General features: G+C 43.2%; 1 protein-coding gene across 1 annotated transcript; it reads right to left on the bottom strand.

Moving 5' to 3' along the window:
* Positions 1-470: 470 nt before the first annotated feature.
* Positions 471-10,200, bottom strand: LOC115076624 (chymotrypsin-like elastase family member 3B). The gene is made up of 8 exons (XM_029578275.1): positions 10,096-10,200; positions 8,287-8,372; positions 8,079-8,176; positions 6,280-6,414; positions 4,722-4,858; positions 3,735-3,877; positions 2,143-2,295; positions 471-560 (listed from the first exon to the last, which is right to left on the bottom strand). The coding sequence occupies exons 1-8, from the start codon at positions 10,133-10,135 to the stop codon at positions 543-545; spliced, it is 810 nt and encodes a 269-aa protein (XP_029434135.1). The 5' UTR covers positions 10,136-10,200; the 3' UTR covers positions 471-542.
* Positions 10,201-11,168: the final 968 nt, after the last annotated feature.

The following is an 11,168-nucleotide window of genomic DNA, read 5'->3' as shown; positions in this document are numbered from 1 at the left end:
AACCTCAGTAGTGGAGATCTCATTGCTCATAGCCTATTATTGAAATTACTGAAAAGTGAGATGTCTAATAAAATTATAGCAGCATTTCATATTGAAATACCCCTTCAACCAATTCAGTGGTTGTCCAGTTTCTTTAAGTTATTAGTGGATAGCCAGATGCTGCTGATTAATAACTTGACAAATTCACTATGAATCATGTACATCAACTGAAAGCAAAGCACTATGGGGGTGCTGGCTGCCAATCACAGCAGATTAGTGCATGGTTTTCCTCTTTTCCTACCGTGGTTTCACCAGCACTTCGCTGTGCAGTAATAACTTAAAAAGAACTTGGAACAAGGGGTGCATAAAAAAAACCCCAAAAAAACAGTGACCCTTTAAAAGATTGAAATGTACCACATGCCTTTCCATACACATTTGCTTACACAGAGGAAAGAAACCAGAGACCCTAAAAGAGCAGAAACGAGAAGTCATTCAGAGTGGGTGACAGTTTCTGTTTTATTGTTGTCGTGAGTTTCCGCAGTACATTCCAGTTTGGCTCTTCTTTAGTTATTTGCAATTGTCTAAAATTAAAAAAAAAACAAAGCAGACAAATGAAGAAATGAGAAACGATCGGCAGGGTATAAGAAGGAACACACATACATTTGGTGCCCGTTTGGAGCAAAGTCCATGCTGTACTAATGCATGAAAATGTTCCTGCTAGACCTTTCTTGCCATGTGAGCACAGTTCATTGTTTTTTAATTACTTTAGAAGCACGGTTAACTATTTACCTCTATGGCCGTTCTCTGCTCCTAGATTCTTGACCGACTTGTACCCTTTTTTCCACCCCCTACATTCAAGCCTTAAGATGGAGGAGGATCCAAGCACTATAGAACCATCATTAATGTTGTATTTTTTCCATCCATTCCCCCCCCCCCCCCAATCTAATTGTCATTCACCTTCCCTCTGTTCTCTGACCCTGAACCATAAGGCTCTGAAGTGACCTGGCTCCCTCCAGCAGCAATCCTGCAGTCTCAGCCTTCCTCTCTAGCTGTAGAGGAAGCTGCTGGTCTGCATTGTCCAAGAATGCATCATCAGCTCTTGGCAGAGCTGTCTGAGGTCATGAAAGGAATTTATAGGCATCATAGGACGGTCCTGCATCTTTATTTAGACAGGAGCTAGATGAGCTAGTAAAGAGTATTTGGATAAAATGGTCCCCTATTCCAAAGAAGACACTCCTAGCTTTAGCTGGCTGTAAGGCAGGGTGGGGGAGCCTTTATTCACTTCACACCCAAATCTAGATTCTAGAATTACAGAGAGGGCAGGTGCTAGTAGCAGTAAGGCTTAATGTATAATCCGGTGTCTTAGATATGAATGTACAGTATATGCAGAGAACAGGAGTATGAAGAATGGATGACACTGTGTGGTCCCTCATGGAATATTTGTAGTTTGCAAGGTAAAGGCTGAGGTACTAATGAAATAATTTCCAAAGTATCCACAAGCTTCTGCAATTGGAAAGGAGAAGATTCTTTATAATGAAATATGGTTAGATGTAGAAACCAAATGTGAAGAAACTGGGAAGCCCATGTATTGTGTTTGGATTAAATGGAGAAAAAAAAGTGATTCCCAAACTTGCCTCTCATAATTAAGTACACAAGCAGTATACACTATGGCATATTTCTGCATATGTGTATTATATTCTAGAGATCTGGGAGCTGCGCTCACAAAAGGAATGCATTTGTCTCAAACCTTAGCTATATGTAAGGACTCCAGGAATTGAAAAGTCTGATATCTGAGATTTAAACTCCAGTCACCCTGTGAATAATTTAACAAAATCCACATTGTGCACTGGATTCTTCTAATTTTGAGTAGATACAGAGGTCGATATCTTTTCCAGTTACCAGAACAAAACCCCAGCTATTAATAATTCCATCCCCTCCTCCCCGTTGACCAGCTGATTTTGCACAGGTAACTCATTACCCATATAAAATTTAGCTGAATAAAAAGAGGATGTGATGGAACAATTATCTGGCTGTGTTCTGCTGAAGGTCCAGGTACAGTTATCCTGGTAACTTTCCCACTCACCGGCTCACTGGATTTCAACCTCTGTGTTTGACACAGTCATCGCTCCTGAGAAGAATTGTTTTAAGGGACAAATCACTCACCTCCTCCACCCAGGAGTTGAAGGCCGAGACGCGGGTGAAGACGGTGGGTTTCTTCAAGGCGTTGCATCCCAGGGAGGACACAAAGCTGGCAATGCCATGGATGTGCCATCTTCCATCAGCAGCCTGGCAGTTCAGGGGGCCTCCTGAGTCACCCTGAAACAAAGTGAATCAGGGTGCATGGTGGTCAGACGTTGTTACCAATATCCGATGAGAACTCGGAGGCCCAGCGAGGGGGCATTTTAACCTGAGCTAATGCAGGGTTTTATTACCGCATCAGTCAGATCGGGTGATTTCAGCAGCTTGGATGCAAGAAGTTCCTTTATCCAGACGTGTCTCATGATCAGGTGAGGAAGAGACCTTAGTCTTCTGGAAAGCTTACATCTTAAAGCATGCATTTGCCGTTTAATATGATCTCTATCCAGCTAATTTGTTGGTTTTCTTGTAACTAGCTTTAATTCAGGAGGTAAGAAATGCCTTTTATATGGCTTGGGTAATTGCCAGGTTCTTGTGGCCTGGTTTGGCCTCTGTTACAAACAGGATGCTGGGCTTGATGGACCCTTGGTCTGACCCAGCATGGCAATTTCTTATGTTCCCATCTTGTTTGTTATAAAGAGGAACCATGATATCCAGTCTTAACCTACTTTAGGCTCATGGAGGCTGCCTGTTGTGGTGTCTTTGTTTTAACGGCAGTAAAAAAATATTTACAGACTAGGCAAGGCAGAGGGAGAGTGGTGGTTGATCACAGTGATTCTGAGCTGTAAGGATAGGTACAGAAGATTACTGAACAGTGTGTACTATAGAAGTCTCTGCTCGGTCACTGATATAACTCCGAGACCCAGCTCCAACATGTACTACCGCAAGACCTGAGATACACTGGTGAGAGCCGGGGGCAAGGTTGCTATAAGGATGACACCAATTTATGCATAAGGATGAGATGTGCCTGTGAGATGCACTGGCCCAGGCATTTCCAACCTTTCAGGGTAAGTTTCAAAGTCATTTCCACAGGCAAAATGATGTTTTACCTTCAGAAATGGGCTTTTACATACTCTTCAACTTTGATGGGTGGGTAAAAACATGCAGAGGTCCTGTATGCAGGCACTTTTACCTGCAGTTTGAAGACGATTCTTATGGGCAGGGTCTGAATTATGTGCATATTGTTGTTGGGTTTTTTTTTTTTCTTCAAAGTACGTGCACATTTTTTCCTTGGGGAAAAATCAGCATACAAATTAGCAGGCGTAATTATGTGCAGGTAGTTTTGGTGGGGTTATTTCCAAAGCGAGTGTACTTTTGCTTTAAACTCTGGGGTAAAGTCTGAGGATAAACAATGCAGGCAGTTGCAAAATTACCCCCCCCCCCCCCCCCCGCATGTTTTTAACTACTGTCATCTAAATTTCGACTTTAAAACAGAGGATTGAAATTAAGCAATGTGATTTGTGAAGCAGCATTGTGTGCAATGGTGTTAGAAACCTACTCGTGATGCCAAGCGTATCGCAGGGCATTAGATCCCTTTCATAAACTGAGGGGAGAGAACGGAAAGTTGACCCTGAGAAGTGCGAGAGCCTGCACTATCAGCCCCCTCCGGTAATACTCACGTTGCAGCCAGCCTTGATGTCACCTCCAGCACAAATCATGGTGTCCTTGATGGTGCTGCCCCACCAGTCCCTCTGGGTGCAGTGAGCGTGGTCCACCACGGCCAAGAGAGCCTGCTGAAGTATGTTAGGGAGTGCACCATTGGCTGCAAGGAAAGTCAGTCTTAAAGGCAGTCAATAATTCACTTAAGCATCTGCATACGGTATACAGATATAAACACACATACATAGGCGAAGAATCATTATCAAAAGCTATCTATCCAGGTAAATACTGATTCACCCTGGTGAACTTGCTGTCTAACCTGGCTGAAAGAATGAAGGGGCGTTTCACAGTGTGTGTGTCCTTCCAGCTGGGGTAAGGAGAGAGAGGCATCTTTTGGGCAGAATTAGGAAATAGCATGCACACGTTGTATTTTCAGTCATATGCGTACTGTTTCTCGGCCAGGTTTAGCCCTTCACCCTCCTCCCCCCAAAAAAAGCAAGTTCAAAGTCCACGGGCTTCGTTGTGCCTGTTGGCGATTTTCAAGGGGAAAGCAAGCACGTGCTGTCTTGCTAATCTCACCCCAATTGTGTGCTGTGTTTTCTATCTCTTTCCAGCTTTATAAAGCACAACCCATGAGCACTGTCAGGTAAGATGGAGGTAGAAAATCCCTGATGCTCACAGGCACTCACTTAGCAATGTTTCATGTGCCCTCTCCATTTAACAAGTTCTTCCCCCCCCCAGTCTGGCACTGGCAATTATACTTCTTGTTTGGGTACAGAAACCAAGGCCGTGAGTATCGGATGAGATTCAGGAGTGAACCAATGGCCAACTTTTAATGGAACTGGTAGAGGCCATTTCCCTAGGAAGTTACGCAGGGGCATTGTTATGTGATAGATGAAAGATGCAGAGGAGTCGCTCCCCCGGCCAGCCTCCCATATACCAGTGAGTCGCTACTATGAGACGGCCTCTCAAGACTGCCATGAGAATGAGAGCACTGCCATACATACTGGCCAGGCGCCCCCAGCCGCTGATGTAACAGGGATATTCATTGGCAAGGATTTCACCAGCAGGCGCGAGGCATCCCAGCTTCACTTTATCGTTTAGCTCAGCATTCCTGGATAGCTTGATGAGCGCAACATCATTACTAAGAAAAAAAAAAGGCAGAGAAGTTATCGATTCTCCTGGTTTGTAGCACACTCACGAGCCAGCGAGTCGAGGCTGATGTACAATGGGAGACTCACAACATACTTTACTCATGAGAAGAATATTCATATATGTCTACAAAGTGGAGCATGGGACTTCAACAAGATGTTCTTAAAATAATTTTATAAATATATATATATATTTTTTAAAGTAGGAGGGTTAACGCTTCGGCTATGATCATAACAACATCGCGTCCCGAGTGGATTTGGGTGGTGACCGTTGAACCCCATGTTATACAGATTGTCAAGTTCAGTCACAACAGGTAAGAAGAAACCATCCTCAGCTCATGGCTCTCAGAACCTGAATTTGATCTTAGCAAAAAGCAGACTCCCTCCACCACCACCACGTTCACCATTAAATGTACTTGTCACCAGCAAACCTAACCAGAAGGCACATCAGTGCCAGTCATTACATAGCTCCTGCCCCCACTGCCAATGCCACTTGATTTCTTATGAAGATTCAATCAGGATGGGGTGAATAACTCACATTGCCCACACCCCCTGTCATGTGTTAGTTCCACCTTCCAGACAGGCACACACATTTCTATTCTTTACCTAACATAACATCATAATTTCTTTTAAAGCCTTTTTCCTAATCTTCCTTCTCATCTGACTGACGTTATACAGAATCCATAACTGAAAAATGCTTAATTAGTTTCACAGAAAGGAATTTGTTGGATTTTGGAAGGAAGTTCTCCTTAAGCGGAATGTTCTTATGGGAGATTTTATAAGCGGGGTTTGGGATCCACTGCCACAGGAAGAGCCAACACGACTTGTGTCCCCCTGTGATACACAGCCATTGATTTTGTGGCTGTTAGCTGAGTGAGCGGGTGCTCCAGGCCCTGTTGCGTAGTCATAGATCACAAATCCAGTCCTTGAGAATCCCCCCCAGGTTTGCTTTCAGGTAGGGCTGGATTTACACTCTTGGGTTCCCTAAACAAAGGGGCTGGTGGAGTGAAAGGTCTCTCTCCAAATGTTCCATGGGGCTCTACTGAAAATGTGGCCTGCCTCTCTGTCCACCGCGCATGCCCCTTCCATGCATTGCTTCTGGCTGGTGCCCTCTGTGGACCAGATGCTCCTAGGCACATGCTTACTGTGTGTAGTGGGAAACCTTGCCCTGTTTTCAGCGTGTCTACTGTGATTAATCTTGAGACACCGTTGCTTACATTTAATTTGATGACCAGGCTATTTTGCATATTTTGGTTCCTGTACAACAGACACAAGAATGGCTATTCTTGTGGCCAAAAAACAGTGGCCCTATTAAGAGAGACATAAGGAGGCATACAAGGAGCCAGCGGAGGAAGAGCTGTGATCAGCTCAACAGTAGTTCTGGCTTCTGGTCTTTAGTAGCCATGATACTTACCCACAGGCAACGCAGAAATTGTTCCACCGAGGATGAACAAAGATGTCTCCGGCATTGACTGGGATGCGCTGCTCTGCACCTTCCTCTTCGCTTCTGTCATATTCACCTACCACCACCTGATACGTACGGGATGACCTGCAACAGAAGGCAGAGCCGATGTGTGTGGCGCACAGATTAATGCCTGCCTGCAATTATAAACTCCAGATTTTCTTGTTAGATAACTGGTTGATATAAGAATGACTCTTTTTTTTTTTTTCTTGGTCCAATCACATTCATATTTCTAGCCTAAACATAGAAATGACGGCAGAAGAAGACCAAATGGCCCATCTAGTCTGCCCAGCAAGCTTCACACATATTTTCTCTCATACTTATCTGTTTCTCTTAGCTCTTGGTTCTATTTCCCTTCCACCCCCACCTTTAATGTAGAGATCAGTGATGGAGCTGCATCCAAGTGAAATATCTAGCTTGATTCGTTAGGGGTAGTAGCCGCCGCAATAAGCAAGCTGCACCCATGCTTATTTGTTTTACCCAGACTATGTTATTAGCCCTTATTGGTTGTTTAAACATAACTTGCTTCTAATGGGCACTGCCATACTGATGACAAACAATCAAAGCTGAAGGCTAGACCAGTATTCTGAGTGACTCTTTTTCCCCTTTGAAAAATAAAATCATAAGTTAGTACAGTCTGTTTCAATGGGGCATTAAGTCATGGCCAGCATTTCTATAGCGCTTGTCAAAACATGCAAAAGTCAGGACATATGTTATAGAGTCCGTTTTCTATCCCAGGTTTGAAATAAGTTCTCTGTCACTGGGAACTATTTCTGCAAATCTTGGAAGATACCAGTACTTTCCTCTTTTAGATTTAGATTTATTTAAATTTATGAATCGCCTAATCGTAAAAAGGTGTAGGCGACGTACAATAGTGACTTACACAATAAAAGAACAAAGAACATATTAACTAAAATACACTCATTAAAAACAAATAAATATAAAACTGACTGCAAAAACAGTCATTTAAAATAATTAAAAATAGCTTGATTGAAACAAAAACGTTTTGAGGAGCGACCTAAGTGTTTTAACAGATTCGCACTGCCGAATTTCTAGAGGTAAAGAATTCCAGAAATTGGGTCCTGCTACAGAGAGAGAGCATTCGTGAGTTGTGTGCAAATGAGTGACCTTTGGGGAAGGAACATCAAGGAGATAGTGTTGTGACAAGCGAAGGTTGTTGGTTGATATAAGAATGACTTGGAGGGCATTGGACATTCAACATCATACAAATTAAGTTTGCCAGAAGCCCTTCTGGCTGACTACTTGGACAGTGCTCCCTGCATGACTGTAGGATGGTCAATGAACAAATGCTGTTGTGATGAGCATTTTGGAAAACCTGTGGTGGGAATGAGGGACAGATCAAAATGGATCATTGAAGTCCACTGGCATGGATGTACAGTTTTTCACAGGACAGATCAAAGCAATGGCCATTTTAAAGCTAAAATGAAGAACTGTGCCTCCTGATGTAGAAGGATTGGCCAATACCATGTGTATCTTTCCAAATTGTTCCTGAATAAACATCTCTATGAATTCTGTTGCAGGAATGGGTTGTGAGAAGGAAGCTTCCTGACTTGGCCCTCCCCACATTACTGACTCCTAGAGAATCAAAATCCCAAAGCCATTCATGATCAGAACCATTATTCAATAACCTAAAATGAAGAATAACTTGGTTTCAACTTTCTAATCCTCTGCCCTATTATTTTGGTCCTGGTTCTCGCTGAGCTGTGAGAAATAAGAGGAAGGGAACGTACGAGATGCAGTGCCCAGCAGTCAAGACCCAGTTGGGGGCAATGAGGGAGCCTCCGCAGGTGTGGTGAAAAGCCCCGTCTTTCTGATACTGTAGAGAGACCTGTAGCAAGGGAACAGGAGAGAAGGTGAAAGATGGATATAGTTTTATATTTAAAGGTGCAATGATCTTGTGCAATTTGCTAATCACAGCACAAAAGAATACCCTCTTACCTGCCAGGGCCAGCTGTAGGGTCTGGCGTTCTCACCATTTACCACTCTGGCATTGGGCACATATGTGGGTTGACCACACCCATAGGCTGCAAAGAGAAAGCATCACTAGCTGAAGTTTTGGATTTAGAGCCCTGTCTTCCTGTAGAAATGTGGTGGGTCTGCCACAGCGCTGCCTGTGCGACAAGTCCACAAGCACACATACAACATGCTTCTCGTGCCATATTCTAATGTGAAAGCCATGGGTTTGGCAGCATGATGAGCTGTTCCTATTACAATGAAAGAGGATTTTTTTTTTTTTTTTAGTACACTTCAGTTGAGTATTTCTATGGTACTGCTATGGATTTATTCTAACTCTAAAAAAAAAAATGCAATAGTCTTCTATAAAACGTGGGCTGGTTGCCATCACCCTTGCCTGTCATTTAAGAATGGAGTTTATGCCCAAGGTAAATTATAAAGCAGAGCCACAATATTATATGGTACTTATAATTCCCATCCAAACGGGACCTCAGTCCTACATACAGCCACCTTTGAGTACAAATCTAACTTCCAAAGGGGAAAGAGGCAATGGATTGATTTGATTGTCATTACTCAATTACAGGTTGTTAGAGTAATGTACAGAGAGATAACGTGATTTGCCTAAGATCATAGAAAGTTGTCGGACAAGATGGATTTGAACTTGTACATCTGATTTGCAGTTCATAGTAACAGTAAATAACAGGAAAAAACCCCCCAAAAAACAATTGGTCCATTCAGTCTGCCCAGCTTCTCCTATCCAAATTACCAAAGATATATCCCAGCTGCCAGCCATAGAGCTGACCCCCGCCTGTAGGATATCATGCCTTATCCAAAACAATTTTGTCATCTCCATTCCACTTCACAGGTAAGCATGCAAGATCCCCTTTCTAATTTATACCCAGTAACCCTCCCCTCCCATTTCCAACAACAGGATGCCATAAATAATTCAAATAGACACCAATCCCGGAGCATCCCAGGTCTCTGTGGCCTTTCCCGCCGCCACACCAATCAATATGAGGAGCACACAGCCTGGTAGATGGACTTGACTATGTGAGTATCTGGCTTTCTGCTGAGACTTCTGTTCTTGCAGCCTGCTAGACGAACTCAGCTGCTTCTGCTATCCGTTTATTAATCTAAACAATGGGCTACACTACTTTTGTTGCGTCATAATGTGAGGGTCATCTGGTGGAACTTCTAGCTCTGCAATCCTGTGGCAATACCACAATCAGTAATATGTATGGGGGGAGAGGGGCGATAATGAACGTCCTTTCCTCATGTAAATAGCATTCAATTCATGGAGATCAGAGCTTGGATTACTGCCCAACCTGTCTGCGGGCAAAAGTAGGTGTTTGATTAACCACATGTGTGCTTTTAGCCATGGGCTGAAGAGGCTGTTCCGGTGGTATAAGAAGGTGGAGATCAGAACAACACACACAGTTGTGATTACATAAAATTGTGGTTGGTTTCCAATGGAAAAATTATGTGCACATAAGGCAGGCACAAACCTCTGGGGGAAATTTTTCCTTAGGCAATAATAAAACTTTTGCTTTCATTACTGCAGCCAAACTCATGGGTTAAAATTACCTGTGGGGCTTGCTAAATGGAGCACAGACTCTGTTTGTTCCAGTATCAATACTGGACCATATCAATATTGTATAATCCATAATATGTAATGTCCTATCTGTGATGAAGGAAGAAGCATTATTATGCAGTTAGGCACTGAGATAGTGGAAGAAGAATAGAATAGGGTCCTATCCCTTTCATTTCTCAGCCTTTTGTCCCCCAGTAACTTACCACCCGCCACCAGAAGAATGGGGACCAACAGCTTCAGCATCTTGATGAAAACAGCCTGTGTGGACGAGGTCCCAGGTCTGAAGGACTTTAATAACCCCCCTTTATCAATCAGCCAGTGCTGGAAGCAAAGGTCACCTGTACTCGTAACAGGTGTGGGAATACATTATCCTAACACGGTTCTGCGGCTGAGAAGCAGCTGTGGCTGGCCTATCACTGCTTCGGGTCCAAGGCCAATGTGTTTATAAGTGTGGTGTAACTTTGTCCAACTCTGTATGACTAACCTTGGGCAGAATGACAGCGCCCCTTTCTTAATGAACCGTGTCACAATGATTCATTTTCTAGGCCCTTACAATATTGCTATCATAGTTCTTGCTGAAGTAAAGAACATAAGAACATGCCATACTGTGTCAGACCAAGAGTCCATCAAGCCCAGCATCCTGTTTCCAACAGTGGCCAATCCAGGCCATAAGAAACTGGCAAGTACCCAAAAACTAAGTCTATTCCATGTTACCGTTGCTAATAATAGCAGTGGCTATTCTCTAAATCAACTTGATTAATAGCAGGTAATGGACTTCTCCTCCAAGAACTTATCCAATCCTTTTTTAAACACAGCTACACTAACTGCACTAACCACATCCTCTGGCAACAAATTCCAGAGTTTAATTGTGCGTTGAGTAAAAAAGAACTTTCTCCGATTAGTTTTAAGTGTGCCACATGCTAACTTCATGGAATGCCCCCTAGTCTTTCTATTATCCGAAAGAGTAAATAACCAATTCACATCTACCCGTTCTAAACCTCTCATGATTTTAAACACCTCTATCATATCCCCCCTCAGCCGTCTCTTCTCCAAGCTGAAAAGTCCTAACGTCTTTAGTCTTTCGTCATAGGGGAGCTGTTCCATTCCCCTTATCATTTTGGTAACCCTTCTCTGTACCTTCTCCATCGCAATTATATCTTTTTTGAGATGCGGCGATCAGAATTGTACACAGTATTCAAGGTGCGGTCTCACCATGGAACGATACAGAGGCATTATGACATTTTCCATTTTATTCACCATTCCCTTTCTAATAATT

Source organism: Rhinatrema bivittatum, chromosome 15, assembly GCF_901001135.1.
Source record: "Rhinatrema bivittatum chromosome 15, aRhiBiv1.1, whole genome shotgun sequence".
In the NCBI taxonomy this organism is placed as follows: Eukaryota; Metazoa; Chordata; class Amphibia; order Gymnophiona; family Rhinatrematidae; genus Rhinatrema; species Rhinatrema bivittatum.
The sequence above is the reverse complement of the archived record's forward strand: the minus strand, read 5'-3'. Positions and strand labels throughout refer to the sequence as shown.